The 27496-nt window shown below is 37.9% G+C and overlaps 1 protein-coding gene across 1 annotated transcript in view; it reads right to left on the bottom strand.

Annotated features, from left to right (window-relative positions):
* Positions 1-27496, bottom strand: part of VPS13B (vacuolar protein sorting 13 homolog B) — an 858817-nt gene that overhangs the window by 102627 nt on the left and 728694 nt on the right. The window contains exons 38-41 of the mRNA XM_025394335.1: positions 19730-19926; positions 9093-9274; positions 6995-7344; positions 1564-1725 (exon numbers count right to left, since the gene is read on the bottom strand). Coding sequence (XP_025250120.1) covers positions 1564-1725; positions 6995-7344; positions 9093-9274; positions 19730-19926 — 891 coding nt within the window. The remainder of the gene's footprint in view (positions 1-1563; positions 1726-6994; positions 7345-9092; positions 9275-19729; positions 19927-27496) is intronic.

Here is a 27496-nt window from a genome sequence, read left to right as displayed (position 1 = left end):
GGATCTCTGAGGGATATGCAAGCTATGCATCTTCAAATTGACTGTGGAGAGTTAAGCTTCCTCTGCTTTGCTTTCTACCGGCTAAGGCCTGGAGCTTGCTGTGTGTGCATCAGTAAAGTGGCTACAAGTACAGTGTACAATTACATGTTACTGTAGCTTCTCAGAGGCTTCTTTCCTGTCCCTCACAATTCACTGCTGGGAATGCAATGGCAATGGAAACTTAGAAGATCTAACAGGTTATACAGCAAGTGTTAATATGAGTTCTCTCTAGGTGGTTGGAATTATAGGTGTTTTTGTTTGGTTTTGTCTGTATACCTGTATGCTCTCACTTTTGTAATCCATAGGCAAAAAATAAAAAACAGATGAATTTAAAACAAATAAAACATCCTTTATGTTACAAGTGAGAAACAACTTAAATACTTCTAACATGGACATTTCTCAAGAGGAAAATTAGAAAACAAGGGTATGTGATTTACCCTAAAAATATGAGTGTAATACCATATCATGTGAGAAAATTTTTATGAAAAAAAGTCATGTATTTCAGTGTCCTGTCAGATTAATGTGAACAAAATAAGAAATACTGCATTATAGCTACTTTTCCAAATTGTATACCAATAGTGTGGCAATCTGATGAAAAAACAAGTAAGAAATCAGCATCTAGCTACCCTCATTTGGAGCCCAAGGGTATAATGTAGTCTGATGCTGGTCTAGAGACCAGATGGGAAAACTTGTTCTCTAATCTAATGACTTTCTTTTAATCACAAGCAGGCAGTAGTTTCCTTATTATCCAGTTTAACAAATACATTATTCTTGAGAGTACTTCCTAGGATTTATTTTGCTCACTTAAGACTACATCTTTGTATTTAATTCATCTTCATATTATCACTACAGGGCACATATCTCTAATTATTCCCATCTAAAGGGACAGGAAAATGAAATTACACTACTTGGAAAACAGACATCCTCTGGTGTGTCTTTTCTCAGTGCTGCCTTGGACGTAGTTTTTCATTGTCATTGTATCACAGATTGTGAGCTGTCCTCAGAGGGCAAGGCCTGTGACTTACCTCTTTTTGAATTCCCAGTGCCTAGCATGTGCCTGCTACCAAGGACACACACAGAAAAAAATCTGAAGAAACAAATGAATAATAATACCCAACACATAATGCTTACATATTAATGCCTTATATGCATGAATTCACTTAGTCCTTATAACCCTTTGAAATAGGTACTACTTTTATCCCCATTATACATATGAGAAAACTGAAGAACAGAAAGTAGAGCAAAGTTATACACAGCTAGGATCCAAACCTGGCTCTCGAGTCAGCCTCTTCATCACCACACCCTGCTGCCCCCCAAGCACCCGGGCTAAACAGGAAAACACTCCATTCCAAGAGAAGCGTGTGCTCCCATCTCTAAACACTCTTGAGTTTCCGTCAGATGTAGCTACGCTGTGTGGTTCCTTCGGAGACTTAAAAAGGAAAATAACTGGACAAGCACACAAGTGCAGAAGAAATGAATCCCCAACCTTAACAATGGCTGTTTGTAAGGGTGTTTCTCAAATACCTGTGGGGATTTGTGAGAGCGCCAGCTGTACTGGTGACTGTGGAGACTCGCCAGCAGAATATTTTCATCAGTATCCACCTGGCCAAACCGCAGTGTCTCCTGTGTGTCATTACAGATCACAAAATGGCTGAAGACCAACTCCTCTACCTCAGGGCATTTGTTCTGAAAGAAAAAGGATACGAAAGCCAACATGGATCAGATTAATTGCAAGATGTTTGGCAGCTGTCTGCCCAGTGGCGATTGTTACAACACAGAAACCCTAAAAGATCTGTTGTCATTAGCTCTGGTATACAAAGTATTCTATACTGCCAGGATAAGCACACACACACACACAAAATACCTTTAAGAGATTTTAGATGTTTCAAGAATGTGTTTTGATTTATACTCCCTCAAAATAAATCATACACACTGAAGAGTAAAAGAACAATGAGATCCTTCAAACTTTTAACATTTCTTAAAGTGAATTAACATGCTACAAAGAGTGCTGTACTGGGTAGTGCATGTTTTTGAACAGAGTACTGGAGGCTAGAATTACCATGTTCCCGGCTTCTAAACTCAACAATCAAGACCAATTACCAAAGCCACAGTTTGTACCCTACAGAAAGTAAGAGTCATTTAGGTAAAACATCCCCAGATCCCTTAAGGGGGAGGGTGGATATGTGTGTAAATCTGCTCAGGGAGAGATGTAAATAAAACCATAACTTTCCCTCTATTGTTAAGAGGCTGAACATACAAAACAGATCAATTCCAGAGTCACTGTAAGCCAAGTTGCAGTTTTCATGAGAAATAATGTGAGTTGAAACACTTTTCGGTATCTGTTTCAGCTAATAGTCATCAATCAGCTAAAATCCTTCATTAGTCAGCTAAAGCGCAGCAAATTAATAATATGTTCCTGTGCTGATAACTCCTTTTTCATTTAATGGTGCCTCCACTGGTTGTTGCTACATTAAAACACTGGCAAAGTAATAAAGTATTTCTGTGCTTACTCTTTTATCACTCTAGTTAGACTATGGCTTAAAAGCAATAAACACACTTTTGGTAAACTTAAAAGAATGCTAAATAAATGATTAACTTGAGAATATAAGAAAAAAATCATAAGTAGCTAATTCATTTGTAGATAATGGGAGATAACATGTTTCTCCAGTTGGCCTCTATTTCCCGTATGGATCTAAATAATGTCAAAATGCCACGCTCCATCATTTGCCACTTTACTGAGAAGTAGGGGAGTAAACAGAGATACAACTCAGAAGCATTGTGATTCAAGTACAGAGGAGGCATGAGGCCAAGGAGACTACAGATGAATGTACCTGGAATCCAGCCTGGGCCATGACCAGACTTGTACCCATCAGGGTACAGACTCATCTTGGGAAACAGAGTCTACTCCTAGTCATCCAAAATGCCCTTGAAGTAGGTGGGCAGGCTCCATGCTGCAGGTGGTGAAGTGGCCCTGACATACCTCATTTTTCCAGAGGTCCTTGAGGACTTCTAAGCCCTCTCACATCATCCATTTGTTCCCATTGAACTGAACCTTGCTTCACAGTCACACTAACCACCAAAAGAGTTTCTGGCTAAGTGAGACCAAAGTACTCATAACAACAAGCATCGGTCATCTACCATAATACTCTCTACTCTGGCTTTTAATGGTAGCAATGATTTCAAAACTTGCCTGCTGTTGAGTTTTAGATGAATTGTTTTACCCAGCCCCTGCCCATGCCTCCAACTGCATCTTGAGCTACTCTCCATTTGCTGAGGGCATTTGTTCAGGACACTCCAGCTCCACCAGCCTTTTCCAGCTGCTCCAGCACTATGCTGACCTCCTTCCAACTCATCCAACACATCAAACTGCTTCCTGCCTCAGAGCCTCCCTCTGCTTAGACATCTTTTTCTCCATTTCTTGTTTGACCAACTTGTTTCTATTCAACTTTCAGATTCCTGTTTTAAGGCTGGTTTTAAGAGCAGCCTTCTGAGATCCTCCCGGGTCAAGTTAGGTTCTCCTATTTTATGCTTATATAAGATTCTATATTTCACCTTCACAGCACTTGTTAATTTGTACCATTATGGGTTCAATATTGTCTCCATAATTAGACTTTATGCTGCAGAAGGGCAGCAACCACGTCTGTATTCTTTACAGTTTTATCTCTGGTATCCAGCATAATGCCTGGCCGATAAATACTTAGGAAATAAACAAAAACTTTAGTAGATGTAATTTGTAAAACTATAATTATATATTCACTGTACAAAGTTAGAAAATAAAGGGGAGAAGAAGGGGAAGGGAGAATAAGGGGAGGGAAAATTAGGAAATACAGAAAGTATGGATTTTTAAAAATCTTTAATTTTAAACTCAGCAATAACTACTATTAACATTTTGGTGAATTTTCTTCAAGTAATTTTTCCCTTCTGAATGTCCTGCCTGTTAATATTCTAGTCTGTCCTATCCAATCCTTTTTTATATATTTATCTACAAACCTTTAATCAAACTGGAATCATAGTATGTAATTAGTTTTGACGAGATTTTTCCATTGAGCATTATATAATCAACATGAACTGCTCTACTTGTAAACATTTTTCTTTCCTTTCAGTGCGAGTACAGACATGAAGAAAGGAATATGATTCCAATCTCCCACTTAGTTACACATCCTGAGATTAAAATTCAGTTTTCATAATGAATTGGGATCAATCTGCTGGTAACACAGAGGTTAAGTTACCAGATGGGGCTTGAGTAGAAAAAAAATCATATTACTTTCTTCATCTCTAAAAACTGACCTTTAATAAATGATGAGGGTTTTAGGAAAAAATGTAAATTAAAGAACACAAGGGGGTTGTTTACATTTTTCTAAAGAATATTCAAAGTCCTCAGGGAACTATTTCTCTACTGCTCCTTCATCTGTAGAGTTCATTATAACTGTAATAAGTTTAAGCATTTCCTGGAATGTTTTAAATTCTGTTATAATATTAAAAAGTTCATATGTATTTGACATCACATCATAGATGTTGAGCCTCAGAATGCTCACTTGGAATTGTAATTAAAAGATGGCTTATCCACATTTAAGTTTCATCGAGTGTCATACAAGCATTTGCAATTAAACAGAGATACCATTTTGGTGTTAGAGAAGACACATAAGTGTAACCTTAAGAAAAAAACCCTTTTAATACTATTTTGTCCAAATCTGGGAAAGTGACATAGAAATATAAAACAGATTGCAAGTGGCATTTTGGATCCTTAATCTGTTTTCACAAAACAGTCATCATTTATAAAAGAGAAAAGAAAATCTATAGCCAGAGAAATCAGACACTGATGAAGGCTTCTGTTAATCTTGAACTCATGACCTAAAGGTGGAAGGCCAAATTGTTTCATGCTTCAACTGTCTGGTCCATCCACACTGGGGAAAAATGACTTGTCTCCAATATGAATCCAATAAAAAGTATGTGGAGAACTAAAATCACTTTGCTTGCTTATTAAATTCATATTTTTCACTGGCAGCAATTATACTGTATGTGAGCAGTATACACACAATAAAATTCAAGTTTGGGAAACTAAACTTCCCTTTCGAAAGGGGATAAACCACATTCAGAACATCTTAGAAACAATGAACTTAATAACCCTTTGTAAGCCCATTTCAATGTCAAATGTCCTATAATTTCAAAGCAGTGCACGTTCATATTTACTTTAGAATACACAGGGTTAGGTGCCTACCACATTAAAACTTGGTGGCAAGTACCCTTGACATGAGAGGAAACAAGAAAATTACAGCAACAATTACAGAAGTATATCCTCTTGTGGCTCATGTTAACGTTGCCAAATCCCTGTATAAATCAGAACCAACTATTCATAGAATGTACCTGTCAGCAATATGCTACGTGACATATGGCTCTACTTAATCAAATATACAATTCCATTTAAAAAAACTCAGAATATTCCTTCAAGGCACTATGTTAGCCAGTCAGTCATTCACACTCTGATGTGGTTTAAAACATTTAAATATTTATGCACCATATTTTATTTATATGTATAGCTGTGTCTAAGAGAGTATTTTTACCCTGGGAGGAAACTGGTATTTCTGAAGGCCATTTTGCAGTAGTTGCTACACATGAGTCCCCTTATAATGGCCGATACCAAGACAAAAATATCCTGGGTTTAAATGTTCTATCAATGATTCTTTTATATTTTCTAGGTTTGTTTTTTATTAAATGCATTGTTCAAAATATGACCAAAAAACAGAAATTGGATCCATAGAGGTTTTTTTCACATGGCTATTTGAACCAGCTGCAAAGATTTAGATCACACTAGCTCTTATTTTACGCATGTCCTTTGCAACAAGAAAACCATGGAATGCCCTTAAAAAAGATTTTTAAAATATAAAACAGATGTGTTATCTTCTTTCCCTTTGCTATTGTAGTGCCATGTTAGGTAATTAATTCCTTGGTCTTGTATAGGTCTTCATGCATATAAAGAAAAACATTTATTCCCATACAAATTCTTAAGTTAAAGAACAAAAGCTTCTCTTCCCTTTAACTGCTCCATTCCAAAAGGAGGTCAGTGGGGGATGAAGGACCGTTTCTCTTGGGGAGCCAGCTTCACACAAATGTGTGTAACATATACAAAATGTGGGGAAAAGTCTCAGCTTAAATAGCAACACAAACTTGATGGAAATACGATATAACACTAAAATCAGTAAGGGAAACAGAAGTGATTTGTTCTTAAATCGCTGAACTTATTATCATCCAAATATTCTGTGAAGTTACTTTGGTGCTAGCAGACATGGACAGGTTTCCCATTTTAAATATGCCACTTATCATAGACTTATACTTCATCCCTTTTTTTGGTTTGGTTTATTTCTGATAAGAAATAAAAGTTAAACAATTATTAAAATAATCAAGGCTCTCTAACTGATTAAAAAAATCCATTATCCAGTACTTTTTAGTGAATCAAAAAGTCAGAATGAGAGTAGAGGAAAAAACTAAGACTGTATTGTACTCACATATTTCATCTCACTGCTTTTTGTTTGTTGGTTGGTTTGAAAAGATGGAATGCTTATCATCAGAAAGGGTCACACAGGTTCTTTATTTCTGCAATGGACACTTAGACAATTTGATACATAGCTAAGTTGAAGCTTTGGCAAACTAAAGCCACAATACTTGGAAAAAATTTCTGGGAATATGTTACTTTCCACACAGATGTGGTACATTAGTCACAAAAATGTGGGCATGATCTCCAATGCATGTGTAGAGAACCCATATTCTCCAGTGTTTCAAAAATAACATGTATCACTTTGCCAAAACAGAGAAGGCCTCAAGTATAATGGTGCCCATCAAATTCTTCATTCTCTCACATTTTTGTTTGTGTTTAACTTATTATCAGAAGTGATAGCATACAGAACCTAATAAAATATCATATGTGACTAAACTGTAAACTGTTATGGAATGTGCATACCTGTTGCCAAGCTTGTATTGCAGTGTTTAGAGAATGGACTACATGCTGTCCAACGTTTACAAATACAGAATCAACTATCACGGTGCAGTCAAGCAGCTTTTCTACTACATCGCTGGAAACTGCCATCTGCCCGAAGATGCTGAAGGGTTTCACCACACTTTGCATAGTGACATTTCTGCACTCTAGAAGTTTACAGTCTGCTTGAGCTGAGAACTGGATCTCCTGACAGACAGAACCATTATTCCACTGTCGAAGATACATGTGTGGTTCTCTGAAGGAAACAATCATGTATTCTAGTTCAGATGGCATATTTCTATCAGAAACAAATGGCTGTAGGTACTGTGGTGCAGCTGTTGAGAAAACAAACAAGAAAGACAGCAATTAAGATGAGCCAATACTTTGTGAAAATAAAGGGTGAAATGACATTCAAACTATTCACTTTTTGATTATTGAAATGAGTTTTTGGTGTTTAATAAATTCAAATTATTTCTTGAAGATATTACAATCTTTGGATTCCCATTTGATATCTGAAAACAAAACTGTTTTGTTCAAGTAGGCCTCTTAAATATATATTGTCCAAAAGTTACTTTCACAAAAAATTGATCACAGAAGCAAATAAATAAACTGAAAAGCAGGTATCCATCTAAAGAGAATTTTATAGAACTGCTCTGTATCTACCAATTGAATCTCAAAAAACAAAACAAAAATATGACTCAAAGAGAGTTAGAGAAAGCAGGTTAAACTCCATTTTTGCTGAAACGGCAAGATGCTTAACAGCAGCTATGTTTTTTTTTTTTTTTTTTATTTTTTTTTTTTTTTTTTTTTTTGAGACGGAGTCTTGCTCTGTCGCCCAGGCTGGAGTGCAGTGGTGTGATCTTGGCTCACTGCAACCTCTGCCTCCCGGGTTCAAGTGATTCTCCTGCTTCAGCCTCCCTAGTAGCTGAGATTACAGGCACGTGCCACCATGCCTGGCTCATTTTTTTGTATTTTTAGTAGAGACATGATCTCGATCTCCTGACGTCGTGATCCACCTGCCTCGGCCTCCCAAAGTGTTGGGATTACAGGCGTGAGTCACCATGCCCGGCCAGCTATGTTTGGTTTTAATCTGATTTTCTCCTCCTCCCTTTATTACATGTAGATTAAAAACCTAATACATGAATCAACATGTATCACCTAGAAAAGGTTTGGTACAGAACATAAAGATTGAGAAATAATTGTTCAAATAACATTAGTAAACTTATAAAAGGCCACTTTTGGTGTGTGGGAAAATTTAAACTTCCTTCTAAACTTGTAAAAATGATACCCCTTTAAATTAATTTGAGACTGTGCCTATCTTTTGTGGAAGGTGCTCATGCTTTTGAAATCAGGCAATACCAAGTATTTTTGGAATCTATTTGCTACTAATGTAATGACTCAGGATGCTGAACAAGAACAGACATATTTCTTTCAAAGAGATCTGATATGGTTTGGTTGTGTCCCCACACAAATCTCATCTTGAATTCCCACATGTTGTGAGAAGGACCCGGTGGGAGACAACTGAATCAGTGGGGGAGGTCTTTCCTGCACTGTTCTCCTGATAGTGAATAAGTCTCACAAGATCTGATGGTTATATAAAAACTGGAGCTTCCCTGCACAAGCTCTCTTTGCCTGCTACCATCCATGTAAGACGTGACCTGCTCTCCTTGCCTTCCACCCTGATTGTGAGGTTTCCTCAGCCATGTGGAACTGTAAATCCATTAAATCTCTTTTTCTTTGAAGTCTCATGTATGTCTTTATCAGCAGCGTGAAAAATGAACTAATACAAGATCATAATTGGAATTATAGTAAAACTAACTTCCTTGAAAAATTCTCATTAGGTAGCATTCAAAAACATGTCAGCTCAGTACCATTGACAATTTATATAATAGGTTCATAAGCTGGTTCAGAAGTAAAGGTTATGCCTGTGTTGCCAAGTCAACCCCAGGATAACTTTGCCACTGCTCGCTTTATACTTCCTGAAGATACGTTATCTAAGACTGATGACTTCTGTTCTGAAAACACTCAAGAGAAAATGGTAAGTATTAAATGGATGTTATTCTGATGCTAAAGAAAAGAGTACCTGTGCCTAGTTGGTCAAGGTGATGACAAAGATGAAATTCCAGGTGAGCAAACTGGAAGGAAACGCAAAGGGATGGGACAAACCATGGGGTAAAGCAGGAGTCAACTCTGGTACAGGCAGCCAGGGCTGTTGGAGTCACAAGTGGATCACAAGTGCTTTGAGAACCAGACTCACTTGCAGAGCTATGGGAAAGAAGTGATAAAAGAAGTTCAATAACCAAAATTGCCCAATATTACATGAGTGAAATGTCTTTTTATAAGGATTTCTAAAACTAGTACTGAAAATTCTATAGTCAATATTTTATCAAATCTTCAGTATTTTCTCAAGTAAATTAGTTTTTTTTAAAAACTAAGTTCGTTTTCGGCCGGGTGCAGTGGCTCATGCTTGTTATCCTTGTACTTTGGGAGGCCGAGGTAGCAGGATCACTTCAGCTCAGGAGATCGAGACAAGCCTGGGTAACACAGTGAGACCTCATCTCTACAGAAAATTAGCTGGATGTGGTGGTATGCACCTGCAGTCCCAGCTACTCGGTGGTTGAGGTGGGAGAATTGCTTAAGCGCAGCAGGTCAAGGCTGTCATGCACTACATTCCAGCCTGGAATCATGTTGATTATTCTCTATGAATTCTTCACAGAAAACTTTCAAAGGATTCCTCAAATGCCAACTCATGCTGATCTATCTCCAAATCAATTTGCTTCCATCCACATCTCACAAAACTTATGGGCCATTCGTTCTGTTATTAAGATCAGTGCAGTTCAGAGTGTGACTCTGCCACTCAAAAACACAATACTTCAGTGTCACCATAAATATTTCACTTTTTTTTTTTTTTTGTGAGACGGAATCTCGCTTTGTTGCCCAGGCTGGAGTGCAGTGGCGCGATCTAGGCTCACTGCAAGCTCTGCCTCCCGGATTCACGCCATTCTCCTGCCTCAGCATCCCGAGTAGCTGGGACTAAAGGCACCTGCTACCACTCCCAGCTAATTTTTTGTATTTTTAGTAGAGACAGGGTTTCACCGTATTAGTCAGGATGGTCTTGGTCTCCTGACCTCGTGATCCTCTCGCCTCGGCCTCCCAAAGTGCTGGGATTACAGGCGTGAGCCACCGCACCTGGCCAAATATTTCACTTTTGTTTTACTTCTCCAGATTGTCCATACCCATATTCCCATAGGGATCAGTCAATATTCTTCATTAAGCACTCACTCCCTACTATAATGGGTGCCATAAAAGTTATGACCTTGTCTAGAAGAATTAGGGTTCCATGGACAATTACAATGCATGGGTCCTCTCTTGCCCATCCTCTTAACATTATTTTATACAAGTTAAATCTTTATTTTTTTTTTGAGACGGAGTCTCGTTTTGTTGTCCAGGCCAGGCTGGAGTGCAGTGGCACAATCTTGGCTCACTGCAACCTCTGCCTCCCAGGTTCAAGTGATTCTCCTGCCTCAGCCTCCTGAGTAGGTGGGATTGCAGGCGCCTGCCACCACGCCCAGCTAAGTTTTGTATTTTTAGTAGAGATGGGGTTTCACCATGTTGATCAGGCTGGTCTTGAACTCCTGACCCCAAGTGATCCACCCACCTTGGCCTCCCAAAGTGCTGGGGTTACAGGCGTGAGCCACAACTCCCAGCTTATATGAGTTAAATCTGATCAAAACGAGTTAAATCTGATTAAAATGAATAGTGAAGGTATCCATAGAAGGGAAGATGTCTGCACATGGTGGCTGCTGCTGTGCACAGGAAGCATGCTGCCTAGGTTGCATTAATACTAACAGGAGCACAAAACCTGGGAATTTGGGATTGTTGGAGGAGAACAACAATCCTGTTAATTGTGGATCACCGAATTGATGTTGTCCTGTTAATTGTAGATCACTGAATCGATGTTGCCTTTTCCCCACTACTCACTATCTTTCACTCCCTTCTTTTCATGCTGAAATATGCTCTGTAGCTATCACAGCCTGGCTCCCAAATCCATGAGGAGCCTAAAGACAAGCAATGTGATTTACAGTGTCCTAGGAAGAACTGTGACAGGAAACACTAAAGAAAGAAATCCTTGATTTTCAAAGAACTCACAGTCTAACTGGTGATACTCAGTACATAGACATTTACAAAAATTACCAAACAGAACCAACCCCCAGGAATAGGCAAGTGGGAAGTGCTGCCAGAGTGGAAACACAAGAGGAACTTAATGGCATGGGTGAATCATGTGGGATTTTCAGAGGTGTGAATCTTCCATTGGGTTTTGAAAGAGGTTGTGAAACAGGCTGGTGAAAATGAAAGCTAGGAGCATTGCGACATGTTTACTGAGTTGTTTAACCTCGAAGAGTTTAGTTATGTGGTGTAAGCATTTACTGCAATGCTAGTAAATCTCCATTGCAGACAAAGAAAACAGACTTTGGAGCACTAGGTTATTGACTATGCACAAAAACGCAGCTAAGTATATTCTTAAAACATCTATAATGGGCACAGTAATCCAAGTAACTTTCTAGGAATTCGTAGAGTTAACAAAAGATTTCATTGGCAAGATAAAATTAAAACTTGTATTTATTCAGAAAGAGGAAAATATATTAGTTGTATATGTGTTTTATGCATTTGAACTCTTTCCCTTATACTACTCATGTAAGTTTTTAGAAATAGGGCACAATGTTAGTCAAAATATTACTAAAAATCCAGGCAAGAGTTCTATGGGACCAGTTTTTAAAAATGGGTACACAGTTTGAGGGGTTTATCTGAAGCATTTTCCGGGCCAATTACAGTTTTTGACACTCTTGATTTATTTTTCTGTCTCCTGAGAGTGGCAAATATTATAATATATTGCAAAAGTTTGCTAAAACATCATGAGTATCTAATACAATATTTACTTGTAACAAATTGGTTGATTCTTCACTTTTCCTAAATTAAATGCACAAAGCAATGGTAAGACATATTTTTAGGTATATACAGTAGCTCCTGAATCATAAAATCATACTCCAGTAAGCATTAGTGCTAGTAGCACTACTCTAGTCAGCAATACTCCTTCAATCTTGAAATCCTGACTAAAATGGTTACTAGGTTAATCTGTATGCAAAAATTAAAACTTTTACTTAAAAACTGGAGTCAACAAAATCACACACTTCTTAAACACAAAATGTGGTATATGTAATTTGAATATACTTTAACTCTATTTTACATTAGCACATTTATAGTTTTTGATATTCTTAACTTAAATCACCATTATATACTATAAAAGTAGCATTTATGTGTTTACCTTTCACCTAAGGATTAAAATGATCTAAGTACAATACGACTAAATAGTCATAAATATGAGTGATGACTCTGCTAGAGACTTGCAGTAGCTACATTTGTATAATTTCCCTAATTAGGTACAACAGTGAACTTTAATCTGATTCAGATCTCAAAAGGTCAAACATCAGATGTATAATACGCAGAAAAACAAAAGTAAAAAAATCTCACAACTTATAGTATTTGTATTTCAATACTTCCGCTTTTCCCAAAAGACTTTCAAAACAGGTCAAATTCATGGCCAATGGCAGTGTTCACAGAATTATCTGGTGCTCTTCACTTTTAACATGCTGGAAAATAGCTCCTGGAAGCAAGATCTCTCAAATAGTAATACACACAATTCACGATTCAGTAATTTATTCAGAGGGTTATTTAAGTGTTATTTTAGAACAGTGGAAGCATTCTAGACAGTGAGAAGGATGGCATGTGTTTTACTTATACCTTCATTTTAGCCAAAGAATTACTTACCAACTGTCCTGAGTGACCTATAGAGGGGATCAATTATTTAAACAAGGAGTGTCCAGTACATCTAGATGTAGACTGATCCTATCTTAATGGCACTGTGGGGACCCAGGCACAATCCCTAAAGATCCAGCCCTGAATGTCACTTCCGTAAGGATCCCTTTATGGTAATAAAGATTTTATAATGTAGTATAATATAGCATAGAGATTAAGACATGACTTGCTCCTCCTTGCTTTCCACCATGATTGTGAGATTAAGCAGAGAATGACCAAGGTAGGAGAACCCAGAATGAAATGTATACACTGCTATAATTTATATTGTAGTATTAGGCAAGTTATTTCACTTGGCTAAATCTCAGTATTTTTCATTTATAAAATGAGTACAGAAATTAGACCTACCTTTTTCAAATATTACATGAGTTACTGCATATAAACTACTTAGCATGATATCTACACCATTCGATTAAAAAAAAATGATGAAAAAAAATCCATTCTTCTTTTTCTTGTTGGCAAGACAAGGTACCATACTGGCTACATAGGTTAATGTTAATTGATTCTCTTTAGCTTCCTAAGAGGGATCTCACAACAGCATATTGGCATTCATCTCAATGGGGCACTGTCTCTCAACGTTGGTTCACATAAATTCTCCCCTACACACTGCAGGAACACTGCTCTGTCCATCCCTGGAGAGTGCTGAATGGGTGAGAGAGGATGCAGGAGGACGTGTGTGCCTGCTGCACTGTGTTTCTTCCACTCCTTACAATGGTTGTTTTTCAAATGTCTTAACCCTAACTCAAAATAACAAGCACACTTTTATTGTAATCCAGTATACACATATAAAACAGGGGAAAAGGTTTTCTGAAAATACGACACACACTATTTTTTATTGTGATATTAACATATATAGCATAAAATTTATCATTTTAACCATTTTAAAGTGTACAGTTCAGTGACATTAAGTACATTCACATTGTTGTGCAACCATCACCACTATGCATCTCTAGAACTTTTTGATTTTCCCAAGCTGAAACTCCATGTCCATTAAACCCTCACTTCCCATCCTTCCCTCCCCACAGCCCCTGGCAGCCACCACTATACTCTTTATGAATTTGACTACTCTTAGGATCTCATATAAGTAGAATCATATAATATCTGTCTTTTTCAAACTATTTTCTATTTTATTTAAAAAATTCCAGTTGTAACCAGCTATTTCATAATCCATGAATGTGCTCCAATTTGTAGTTTGAAAAATAACCTTAAATGAGCCTTCAGGTAAAACACTCCTTTAAATCTAACTTAAAAAAAAAAAAAAAAAGGAAGAGTAATCTCCCAAGGTTCATAGAGTAGACAACACGACATAGAGAGCTCATAAGTACCATCATCCAAGAACTCTGAGACCTGAGCAGCACCTGAGTACTTTGGGGACTGTGTATGCAAGAAGGACTACATGGCAAAGGCCAACTCCCTGGAGGACTTCGTATACAGAGTTCAATCACCAACTAAAAGAAAATAGCAAAGGGCCTCAAAAGCAAACCTGGGGAAAAATGTAAGTATTCCTTCCACTCAATGAAGAGAAGACAAGAACTCAGCTTTAGCCCTAGGGAAGGGTAAAGGAAAAAATTTTCTGGATAAATCCTGGATTATACCAGTGTGTAACTAGAAACACAGGTGACAAAGCAGTTCCAAACGTCAAGATTTATGTATAAATGGCTTATAACACTAAACGAGTTACCCAAAAATCTAGATACATCTAAAAGTGCAGACCCAAGTAGCCAAATGGAGAGAAACAGTATCTAGAAGGCCACTGTCACTTTTTGGGAGGAGAGAGTTCAACCAGCAGAGAGAAAAGAAATGATTCAGGGACTCATCCATCATTGCGCTTTCTCTGATTCCTCCACTGTCTATATATACAAGAATCAAGGTTTTGGAAAATGAAAAGGAGTTCTTCACACTCACACACTCATACACACACAGGCAGTGGATCACTGTCTCAACGATTCCAAAATATGAGTGGACAGTGATTTCTTTAATGAGATCTTAAGGGAGTAGGAAGAAAAAAAAATATATCTATATATATAAAAAAGCACATCCAAAGATGGAAGCACTCCATACAACTCACCAGAGGTTTAATTTTTATCACATGAAGAAAGAGCCATACACCCGTAAGCCATGTCTCTTTCCAAGATGCCTTCTGTCATAAGTCAGTATTTTGGGGGTAGGAATAAAAACTCCTTATAAGCAATCTGCTCTCACATGCTTTAATATTGTGAGAAGATGACCGTGAAACATGGACAGGAAAGTACCAAAGTCTTGGCACAGATCAAGAATTTAACGTTATCATCAAACAACTTATACAGAATTAACCAGATATACATATTGAGATCTGCAGTTACTATTGTGTTATATGATAAATGTCTGTAATTTGTGTGACTTTCCACAGCCAAAATAAGTATTTCTGGAATTAGCTCTTTAGGGGTGAAGGTAAGAGGGAATAAATAAAGTAAAAAGTTCTTCTGATCCATCAGAAGACACCTGATTGATTTCAAACCCAGGGAACCTGCCAGTGTGGCCCAAGAGAGTAGGGCTCACGACTCCTTTTCCCTTTTGTTCCTCCCAGGGCTAGTCACCTGGTAAGAAGTTGCCAGTTGCAAATAAGAGTGTGTGCTTGCTGGATGTCTTCTGTTTGCTCTCTTGACCCACCTTCTACCATTCCCCACCTTCTTCTTTGCCTCCAGAAGGGAGCATTCTGGACTGCACCAACAAGCTACTTTGTCCTCTGGCTTGTCCTTGGATTCAGTCAGTGGGAGGTACCCACAAGGTGACTTAGAAGGCAGAAGGGGAGTGAGGTAAGGGTATGTATTTTCCCGGTTCCTTTGTAGCCAGATCTCTGTACATTAGCTGTGTTCCTCTATCAAACATAGCTACAAACACCCACTCTGAGTTAGTTAGAGTTTTGATAATGGCTCTATCACTTGGCTTCTTTTGGCCTAAGATTGGGACAGTTTCCCAGGGTTCCTAGCCCACACTTTTATAGTTCATTAAACTCTCCCCAGTCACCCAGTCTGAGTAGCCATCTGTTTCCTGTCAGAACCTGACTGATAAGAGGTTTACTTAGACTTTGGAAACAGGCAATGGGTGTGGACAAATACATACGTGATGGGAGTAAGATAAACAGCTGAAATGGATAGCATGACCAGGGCTCCAGAGGCTGCATCCCTTGCCTCTAGTCCAGTGTACAGCAAATAGAAGGGGAAGGCTTTCAAAGGTCAGTACTATAAAGGTCAACATTTACTTCAAATGCTCCCTCCCAAAAACCGTAATATGATCAAGCAAACCATTAGTTAAAGATACAGAAACCTACCTAATGACTCATTTTTTATTTTTTGAGACAAGGTCTCACTTTGTCACCCAGGCTGGAGTACAGTGGTGTGATCTTGGCTCCCTGCAACCTCTGCCTCCTGGGCTCAAGCAATCCTCCCACCTTGGCCTCCTGATCAGCTGGGACTACAGGCATGAATTTTATGCCTGGCTAATTTTTACATTTTTTTTTGTGGAGACAAAAGTCTCACTAATATTGCCCAGTCTGGTCTTGAACTCCTGGGCTCAAGCCATCTTCCTACCTCAGCCTCCCAAAGTCTAGGGACTATAGATGTTAGCCACTGAGCCCAGTCAATTATTGACTCTTTTTTGTCTTCAGTCATTTGCACCGGGGGCTCCCTGTCATCCATTGAACTGGTTAGTGCCTATTCATTCCTTAAAGTCTCAGTTTAGAAGTCAATCTCTCAACACCAAATAGCATATTGGTGATGGAGCCAGGCCTTAAACCTAGGTCTTCCACCTTGAAAGGTGTAATAGGCCAGGTGCAGTGGCTCACGCCTGTAATCCCAGCACTTTGGGAGGCTGAGGCAGGTGGATCATGAGGTCAGGGAATCGAGACCATCTTGGCTAACACAGTGAAATCCCATCTGTACTAAAAAAAAATACAAAAAAATTAGCCAAGCGTGGTGGCAGGCACCTGTAATCCCAGCTACTCGGGAGGCTGAGGCAGGAGGATGGTGTGAACCTGGGAGGCGGAGCTTGCAGTGAGCCGAGATCGCGCCACTGCACTCCAGCCTGGGTGACAGAGTGAGACTTCATCTCAAAAAAAAAAAAAAAAAAAAAGATGGAATAGAGGTCTTCTATCTCTATTAAATGCTACCTCTATTTACATATTTAGAGTGATGCCATTACCACAAGAACATTAAAATTGCATCTCAATTATAGGCAAGAGGCTCCTCTTTTTAAATTAGGCTTCATGGGATATATTTTTGTGACCTTTCTTTCAGTAATGTCCAATAGTCTGATGTAAATCCTTCTCAAACCACTGAGACCATCCCTTATAAGACAATCTCTAATAATAAAAGTACCAGGTTTTTGTCCAGATTTAGATTTCTCATGTGACAGAATATACTGAGGCTAACTGTAAAAGCATGAAATAAACTGTAAAAGCATGAGGCTAACTGTCTGCATGAAATATTGACATATTATCAAATCATTACTGTTTTCTTGCTAGAAATTGGATGAAACAAATATAATCCTTAATATTGTTTTATTATGTTGACTTTTAAACCAACTCTTCTAATTTAATTTCATTAATATCAATTTCTATCTGAAAAATGATTAATCTCAAACAATTTAAAGTGAGATCGATTGTGAAATATCAGCTAAGGTGAAAAATCCCTGGTGAGGACAAAGATCTGTGATTATAATGTCAGATGCTTGGTGAAAAATTGCCTGAATTTGATTGTCCACTTACATTTCTGTTTCCTAAAGGCTCCACATTTCTATACTGCTAAGCTTACCACGAAAGTAATTTTTATAAATGTTTCAGATTCAGAGGCATTAACATTCTCTACAATGCTTCTTTCGATGATGGAAATGCATTACTTCATAATTAGAATCAAGAAGTCATTTCTAACTTGATACTATTAATAAAACTCAGATTAAAAAAAATCAGTTTAGTTATCCATAGCTCTGTTTTCTGAGATTTCCTGGTTTCTGATGAGATAACCTAAACTTAGAAAAGGCAATCTTTCCATCCATGAAATAATTCATCACAGGATGGGTGTTCTTTTTATTGCTGAACTATATGCAGGTAAAATTAAAACACTACTTCTCCAATATATTTTCACTAATTCTATAATACTAACTAAAATGTTAGGAAAGTAAATATTTTTAAAGAGCCCAAATGACCTAGAACTAGAATATATGAAATATAAAACACAAAACACATTATTATCAAGCATACAAAATAATCAATGAAAAAGACTATGAGGCTACAAACCAAAATGTTAACAGAAGTTATCTCCTTGTGATTATGGGTAGTATTGTTTTATTTTACAAATGTTCTTCAGTGAACATATATTAATAAAAATAAATATTTCCAAAGAAAAAGTATTCACAATAATTTATAATAAAAAGTAGAAACTGGAATACAAAGTGGTGTGCTATGATTATAACCTTGTAAAAGCATGTACACATATGGGCAAAAATAACGGTAACAGAGAAAAGAAAAAACACTTGATTTGCAAGGTACTGGAATGGTGGTTGGTTTTTTTTCTGTTACTGTCAGAACGTTGTTTCCAGGGAAAGAAGAAGGTATTACATAAAAGGAATAAGATAACAACACTAAGCCAGCCCATGAGGAGAAGTGGCACGTAGGGCATCCACAGCAATGAACAGCATAGCCTCACAGTACACGTGATAGTATTTGATCCAAGAAAACTGTTCCACTGGTTGTGGTTTACTTTGTTTATTGTCTTTTATGGGGGCATGAGCAAAGGGGCTTAGCAGGTGTGCATAAGCTAGAAGTACTGAAGAATAGATTGCTGAAGCTATTTTTCTCTACTGTAAATTAGTGGATGTGTTAAGTAGGCAAAAACTGAAATGAGGATAATCTGGTCTAGAGATTTTGTGTGTGACAGGGTCTCGCTTTGTCACCCAGGCTGGAGTGCAGTGGTGAGATCACGGCTCACTGCAGCCTCACCCTCTGGGGCTCAGGAGATCCTTTCCCCAACAGCTTCCCAAGTAGCTGGAACTACAGTTGTGTGCCACCACGCTCAGCTAGTTTTGTATTTTTTATAGAGATGGGGTTTCACATTGCCCAGGCTGATCTCAAACTCATGGGCTTAAGCGGTCTACTCGCCTTGGCCTCTCAAAGTGCTGGGATTACAACTGTGAGCCACTTTGCCCAGCCAGCTCTAGGGATTCTTTATTGCCAATGAAGCTTTATAGGTGGATAAAACTTTATCTGCATAAAATCCTTTGGGTATGAGTTATTTTGGTTAGCTACACAAGTTTCTTAGTGTCTGGAGGCTTGTCGTTTTTTTTTATTTTTATTTTTAGAGAGTTGCACTTTGTCGCCCATGGGAGGCTTGTCTTTTAAAGTTTTAAAAAACCAATTAAGATGAAAATATTTCTAAAATTTACCTTTTAGAAAGAGACAATTCAATTTTTTTAAACATTTCTTTTAATGCCCCAGGATAATCATTACTCATATTGATTATTATGTTATAAAGCTTCTGTTGAGGTGTGTATATGACTGTATTCCTATTTTGAGGTTCAGGATGACTAGACTTTTTGTTTAGTTTGCTTTTTTGAATTTTTTTCTTTTTATATTTAAGGAACAGGTTCTTAGTGAGGGCTCACAGAGCTGTATTATGAGTAAAAACACAGGATTTTGAGTACACAGACTTTGAAACATCAGATTTTGTCTTTCTTTGTGGTTCTCATCTGTTGTTCAGACAGATGCAGCTGCTAGACAGCTGAGATACAGTTAAGTGAGGGGTCACTAGATAGGAAAAGATGACTTGACCATAGTTTCCCAGTGTAATACTATCATCTCATCTTTCACTGAATTACCTTTGGTCATCAGCTCCATTTTGACTGCTGTTCAAGACAATTCTCCAAAGATCTGAAGATACTAATTTCTTCTGGTCATTCACAAGATTGACATCCGGCAACTGCAGTTCACAAACTTTGCTTTCAGACAGACTAAATTCTCTAAATGCAACAAAAACCTTCTGGAGTTCATCCCAGTATTCCAAGCTACAAGGAACCTATGTTAAAATAAAAAAAAATTTAGAAGTTGCAAATAGAAACTATGCTTTTATATTTGTTGAAATTCATATTAAACCTTTATAAAAGTTATAGCATTAAGACCTTTAGAGGAGAATAAGGTTATAAAAGACAGCAGTTTAGGATTTCTTTTCATATTATTATATATTCATCCTGTTTATTTTTAAAGAACAATTCAATAATAATACATACAAACAGCCAAAATTTTAAAAGTAATAATGGAGAACAAATTCTGCAAGGTGTTAAATGTATTATAAACCCATAGTAAGTAAAAGATAAGGCTAGTGTAGTAACATACAGATAGATTAAAAGAATACAATAGCAGAGAAAGGGCTAAGTACAGACAAAATCTTACTATGTAATGAAGGTGCTAGCCAGGCACAGTGGCTCGTGCCTGTAATCCCAGCATTTTGGGAGGCTGAGGCAGGCAGATCGCCTGAAGTCAGGAGTTTCAGACCAGCCTGGCCAACATGGTGAAACCCTGTCTCTACTAAAAATACAAAAATTAGTTGGCCAGGCGTGGTGGCATGCACCTGTAATCCCAGCTACTGGGGGAAGCTGAGGCAGGGGAATTACTTGAACCCAGGAAGCAGAGGTTGAAGTGATCAGCGGTCACACCAGTGACTGTACTCCAGCCTGGGCAACAGAGCAAGACTATGTCTCCAAAAAAAAAAAAAAAAAAAAAAAGGTAATGAAGGTGCCACATTAAATAAGTAGGAGAAAGATGGAAAATGAAGTTTGCAAGAACTGACTAGTCACTTGGTAAAACCAAGTGGGTCCCTACATCATTCTTTACACAAAAGTAAACTCCAAAATGATAAAATTGCTGAAGGCTAAGAAGTGAAAGTGTAAGAGTGTAAGAGAAAAAAACATGCTAATATTTCAAAAATGTTATAATAGGGCAGACTTTTGTATGTATGGCATGAAACCCATGACAAAATCAAAATTAAAACAGTCAACTGGGATAAGACAGGTAACATTCGATGACAGGTGAAGGAATATTCATTCTGATAAGAGACAGCTCTTACAAATCAATGAGAAAATGATACATAATCACAGAGAAAAGACAGATTTTACAAGTTCCTCAACTGTGCCAAACGTCTACTGCAAGCAGAGCATCCCCCTGGGGGCGCTTCTGCATCATGCCTGTGGGACTTGGGAACAAGGGGAACCAATGAAAACATGATGCTCATGCTGCTTGCCATGCCACAAGCAATAGAGTTCTTTGTTTCTGGCCAAGCAGTCTTATTCCTTCTGCCAGCACCCATGAAACACTAACAAGATAACTTACTAGCTTGCACTGGGTAAAATCCCAGACCCTCACACCCTCACAGCAATTAGATCACAGAAGAAAAAATATAACCAGCCAGTAAACACAAAAAGATAAAAAGATACTCAACTTCACCAATACTCAAAGAGATTCAAATTAAAACAATAATGTAATATTTTATTTACTAACCTTTCAGTTGAAGAAGACTGACAGGTCTAAGTACCGTACAAGCATGAGAAAAAACAACTTTTTTTTTTTTTTTTTTTTTGAGACAGAGTTTTGCTTTTTCACCCAGGCTGGATTGAAGTGGCATGATCTCGGCTCACTGCAACCTCCGCCCCCTGGGTTCAAGCAATTCTTCTACCTCAGCCTCCTGAGTAGCTGGGATTACAGGCAGGCGCCATCATGCCTGGCTAATTTTTGTATTTTTAGTAGAGAAGGGGCTTCGCCATGTTGGCCAGGCTGGTCTCGAACTCCTGACCTCAGGTGATCCACCTGCTTCAGCCTCCCAAAGTGCTAGGATTACAACCATGAGCCACCACGCCCAGCCAAAACTTTTTTTTTCCCTAGGAAGTATGCTTCTAAGAATTTGTTTTACAGAGATTCCAACGCAAGAGTGTGTGTGCATACAATATATACGTATACACACACGTGTGTATGTGCTTCAGTACTGTGTTTATTAATAAGAAAAGTTGAAACAAGTCGAATATCTGTCAATAGATTGGTTACATGTAACATGCAGATCTATAGAATGTATTTCTACACAACTGTTAAAATGAATAAAGAATATCTCTATGCCAGGCGTGGTGGCTCACACCTGTAATCCCAGCACTTTGGGAGGCCAAGGGGGTGGATCACCTGAGGTCAGGAGTTTGAGACCAGCCTGATTAACAAGGTGAGGAACCCCGTCTCTACTAAAAATACAAAAATTAGCTGAGTGTGGTGGCAGGTGCCTGTAGTCCCGGCTACTCAGGAGGCTGAGACAGGAGGATTGCTTAAACCCAGGAGGTGGAGGTTGCCGTGAGCCAAGATTGCACCACTGCACTCCAGCCTGGGCAACAGAGGGAGACTCCATCTCAAAAAAAAAAAAAAAAAAAAAAAAGAATATCTCTGTGTATTAACAGAAAAGACATTTAGGAAATATTAAAGTATTTTGTTTAGGATAAGAACATGTGGGTTAATTCTATTTGTCTTGAAAAATAAAAGACTGGCTCAGATGTGTTTCCTTTTTTGGAAGCACTTCCTAATTACCATCCTCAGAACTGATCACTGCCTCTCTGTGTCATGTCTATACCTAGTACACTACTCTAACATAGGACTCACTATATTTTGTAATTACTTATTTATATGTTTGTCTCCTTTAGTAGACTCTAAGATCCTTGAGGGCAGAAATGGCACATTATTTAAAAAATATTCCTAGCACCTAACACACTTTTGAGAACATAATGGGATCTCAAAAAAGCTTCTTTAATGAATAGATTGCTCCTTAACCTTTGTTTCCTAAGTAAGTAATTCTCAATCTTTTAACAGGAATAAATGTTGAAATAAACATTACCTCCACCTATAATTAAGTTTCTTTTCTTTAAACAGTGACTTGAGCATCCATATATGATGAGATGCTGGAAGGAAGAGGGGAGAACAAAATGGATATGCAGAAGAGGGCAAATGTCATGAAACAGAAGCATAAGTTCTGGTTAGTGCTAAGTGACATATCCATGGCATTACACTTTTAGCCACCATTTCTTGAAATTTTCTTTTTTCTTGTTTTCCATGACATAATTTTCTCTAACTTCTTTTTTCTGGGTTATTGTTCCTGTATTTTCTCTCAGCCTGAAATACCTCTATACCCCTTACTTTCTCACTGTCTCATGTTTAAATCCTTCACATCAATCAATAACCAAATCGACCACTACCTATCTCAGCCTTTTCACCTCCCCCGATGGAAAAATCCTTTCCCTTTTCTGAACACAAATAATTTTTTAAAATGGAAATGTCTTTTACAGTGCTAATCACTGTATACTTCATGTTATAGTTATTTCTGTACATGACATCTTCTCTGGTGGACACATTCCTTGAGGGAATGATTTCCATTTGGCTAAGCTTTGAATTTTCACAGCACCTGGGAAAGTGAATACAGCAAATGTTCAAAAAGAGTTGCTGAATAAATGAATGAATAATTCATGAATGAATGAATGAATGTACACATACTGGGTGGTTCAAACCATCTCTGGCACATGAAAGATTCTCCACAAAGAGGTATAGAAGTTGAAAGCATGAGCTTTGGATCAGATCTATTGGGATTCAAATCCCAGTTCCATTAACTCTTTCTTGGGAAAATGAATTTTTCTTTTTCTTTTCTGAGACAAGGTCTCACTCTGTTGCCCAAGCTGGGGTGAAGTGGCATGATCACAGCTCACTGAAGCCTTGACCTCCCTGGCCCAAGCAATCCTCCCACTTCAGTCTCCCGAGAAGCTGGGACCACAGGCATGTGTCACCATGCCTGACTAACTTTTGTATTTTTTTGTAGAGACAGGGTCTCCCTGTGTTGCCCAGGCTAGTTTCGAACTCCTGGACTCAAGCAATCCTCCTACCTTGGCCTCCCAAAGTGCTGGGATAGTAGGTGTGACCCACTGTGCCAGTCCCAAATTAATTTTTCTAACACAAGTTCCCATATATGTAAAAAGGGGATGAGAATATAGCTACATTCATGAATTTTCATAAAAATTAAATGAGACAAAGCATTTTATTTAGTACCACAGAGTAAGATCTTAAGAAATGTTAGCCATTATTTACCCCTCTCATGCTCAAAGAACACTGTGGAAGCTTGTATGTTGTTACTAGAATCAGGGAAGTTGTAAGAGTTCTGATTATTAGATTTCTTAATAATGGATTGGACTTCTGGGAAGAAAATAATAAACTATGAATCTGGATGTTCAAGAACACTGTTCAATATTATTTTCTGCTACATACCTGTTAAGGTGTGGCCCTCCATATATGCTATGACTTCAGAGATAAAGGAATATATCATTATACATCTTTGCTTAACTACTCTCTGGACTGCCAGTGAGTCAGCCCTGTGGTTTGACACTCATAACAAGCAAGGGTGGAAGAGATATGGTAACTGGAGTATAAATCCCTACAGAGACATATAAAAATCTCAGTGGAGGCCAGTTGCAGTGGCTAATTCCTATAATTCCAGCACTTTGGGAAGTGGAGACAGGAGGATTGTTGGAGCCTAGGAGTTTGAAATCAGCTCGGGCAACTTGGTAAGACCCTGTCTCTACAGGAAAAAAAAAAAAAAAAATTAGTTGGGCATGATGGCATGTTCTTGTGGTCCCAGTTACTTGGGAGGCTGAGGTGGGAGGATTGCTTGACCCCAGGAGGTCGAGGCTGCAGTGAGCCATAATTGTGCTATGGCACCCAGCCTGGACAACAGATGGAGACCCTGTTTCAAAAAAAAAAAAAACAAAACAGAAAAAACACACACACACACAAGCAAACAAACAACAAAAACTCAGTGGACAGGGAAGAACAAATGAGTTGAGAAAAAGCATATTAATAATTTAGTGATATAGTCACCTTGCTGTGCTATCAAATATCAGATCTTATTTATTCTATGTCTGTATCAAAACATTACATGTGTCCCATACCATAAATATATATGATTATGTACTCATGCTAAAAATAAAAAATTTGAAAATATGTTTATTATAAAATGTTGCATAAACACAAGTACAACAAAGAATATAAAACTGCCTATCATCCCCCCCAAAAGAAAAAGCATATTAATATACCCATTGTTTTTGGTAATACAAACAATGGAACGTAAAGTTCAACATAATCTTTTTGGTGGAGAGGTTATACAGAAAATATGCAAAAAATACTTGTTTCTGGCATTGTCTCCTGAAATTCTGCATTAAAATTAATATATAACAGCTTATAAAAATTAGCTGGCACACTGGAAGGCAGAGTAGGACCTTAAAGAAAAAGCAACAGTAAGTTTTGAAGTACAAGGCGAGGGTTGGAGTAGGTCCACAATATAAGGCAGTCCAAGCTGGGAACCGCTGTGTGAAGCCATTAGGTAGCCTAGGGGCAACGAATGTGGACTGTACCAACAGTGGGGCTTAGGGAAGGGCTTGTGGGAGCCTAAAATAAGAAATGTGGAAGAATGCCAAAGAAAAACTTTATTTAGTTCACAACTTGTGTGAAGCTGGCTCTGTAGTTACATACTTCAGCTGGAATATTCTCAGCTACTCTGAAAATTCAGAAAACAATAGATAACTACTATGGAGATACATACCAAAGTATGTCAGTTATGCGTCAGAATTTTCCTTTATGTGCCCTATTTTTTCTATGTTAACAAAGGCATATTAATAAATTCATTCCAAATGAAACCTCTATTAAAAATTTAAATTGTATGCCTTTATACATTTATAAAAGTCACATACTTATTCTTTTTTCCCATTATAAGAATATATAATCATCCTTCAGTATCCATGGGGGGTTGGTTCTGGGACTACCCACGCATACCAAAATCTATGAATGCGCAAGTCCCTGATATAAAATGGTGCAGTATTTGCATATAACCTAGGTACATCCTCCCGTATACTTTAAATAATCTCCAGATTCCTCATGATACCTAATACAATGTAAATGCTATGCAAATAGTTGTTATACTGTATTGTTTAGGAAATAATGACAAGAAAAATAAGTCTGTAAATGAGCAGTACAAACAAAATTTTCTTTCCTTGAATATTTTTGATTGGTGGTTGGGTGAATACATGGATGTAGAACTGATGGATACAAAAGGCCAACTCTATTTGTCTTTAATACATCGAAGCAAAACCTAAAAACAACACTGACAATAATTAATATTTTAAAGATGATTTTATTCAAATATATATTGAACCATAAATTTACTTTTAAAAGCATATAGATATCATCTTTACATTATCTTATTTCTCCATCCTAAAAAAAAAAATGTCGTTGATGTCACATTTTGGATAAAATCCTGGCCCTACCACTTAAATCACTGCTCTATGACCTTGGGCAACCTATTTAATGACTCTGAGCCTCAGTTCCCCCACTTGTAAACAAGGGTAATATAACCTGTATTGTTTTTAGGCCAAATTAAGGATTTTTGACTTCATTTTCTTTGAAGGGTTGAAAGCAAAGAAGTGATATCAAATTCATATTTTTCAAAGATTTTGGATACTATAGACAATGGATTAAAAAGAGGCAAGTGGCCAGGAGCAGTGGCCTATAATCCTCATGCCTGTAATCCCAGCACTTCGGGAGACCAAGGCAAGTGGATCACAAGGTCACAAGTTCAAGACTAGTCTTGCCAAGATGGTGAAACCCCATCTCTACTAAAAATAAAACAAAATAGCCAGGTGTGGTGGTGGGCATCTATAATCCCAGCTACTCGGGAGGCTGAGGCATGAGAATTGCTTGAACCCGGGAAGCAGAGGTGGAAGTGAGCCGAGATCGTGCCACTGCACTGCAGCCTGGGTGACAGAGTGAGACTCCTTCCCCCCCCACCCCAAAAAAAAAGAAAAGAAGAAAAAAAAAAAAGGTAAGCATGGATGCAACAAGACCAATTAGGAGGTCTAAGCTAGAAATGTTGATAGCTGAGAGTATGGTTGGTGGCAACAGAGTGGTATGTAGGAGATTCTTGGGACATGTCAATTAATAAGTCTTACTGATTGATTGGCTGAGAAGTGAGACGGAAGTGTCAAGAATAACTCCCAGTTTCCTAGTCTGAGCAGCCATATGGATGCTGATGTCATTTACTGGAATGGGTAAGACTGATATGTAGTATGTGTGGGTAGAGCAGGAGAGATCAGAAGTTCATTTTTAGCCATTTTGAGTTGCAGGTACCAATGAGCCATCCCAGCAAAAATACTGAAGAAGGGGTTGGCAATTCTGGAGACTGGAAGAGGGAGTTAATTGTGCTGATACACAGCTACAGTTTATTCAGCACTAGCCTTTTGTCAGGAGGGTATAGTGGAAAAACAGAGGGCAATGAAGTTTAGGGTACCTATTTGTAAGAAGGTATTTTAAATGATGAACTAAACGCAAACTGGTTAAAAGAGGATATGAAAACGGTGAGCTGATGAAAAGAAGAAATCAGAGAACTACAGTTTAATGAATAGTTTAATGAATAACTGTAGTGGGGTTTGTTGAATAAGCAGGAGAGAGAGCTATGAAAGACTGTGAGGGAGCTTGAAATGCTGAAATAATGATTTAGGAGTCACAGCAGTTGTGGATGATGACAAGAT

Source organism: Theropithecus gelada, chromosome 8, assembly GCF_003255815.1.
Source record: "Theropithecus gelada isolate Dixy chromosome 8, Tgel_1.0, whole genome shotgun sequence".
Lineage (NCBI taxonomy): Eukaryota > Metazoa > Chordata > Mammalia > Primates > Cercopithecidae > Theropithecus > Theropithecus gelada.
This window is presented reverse-complemented; position numbering and strand designations above follow the sequence as displayed.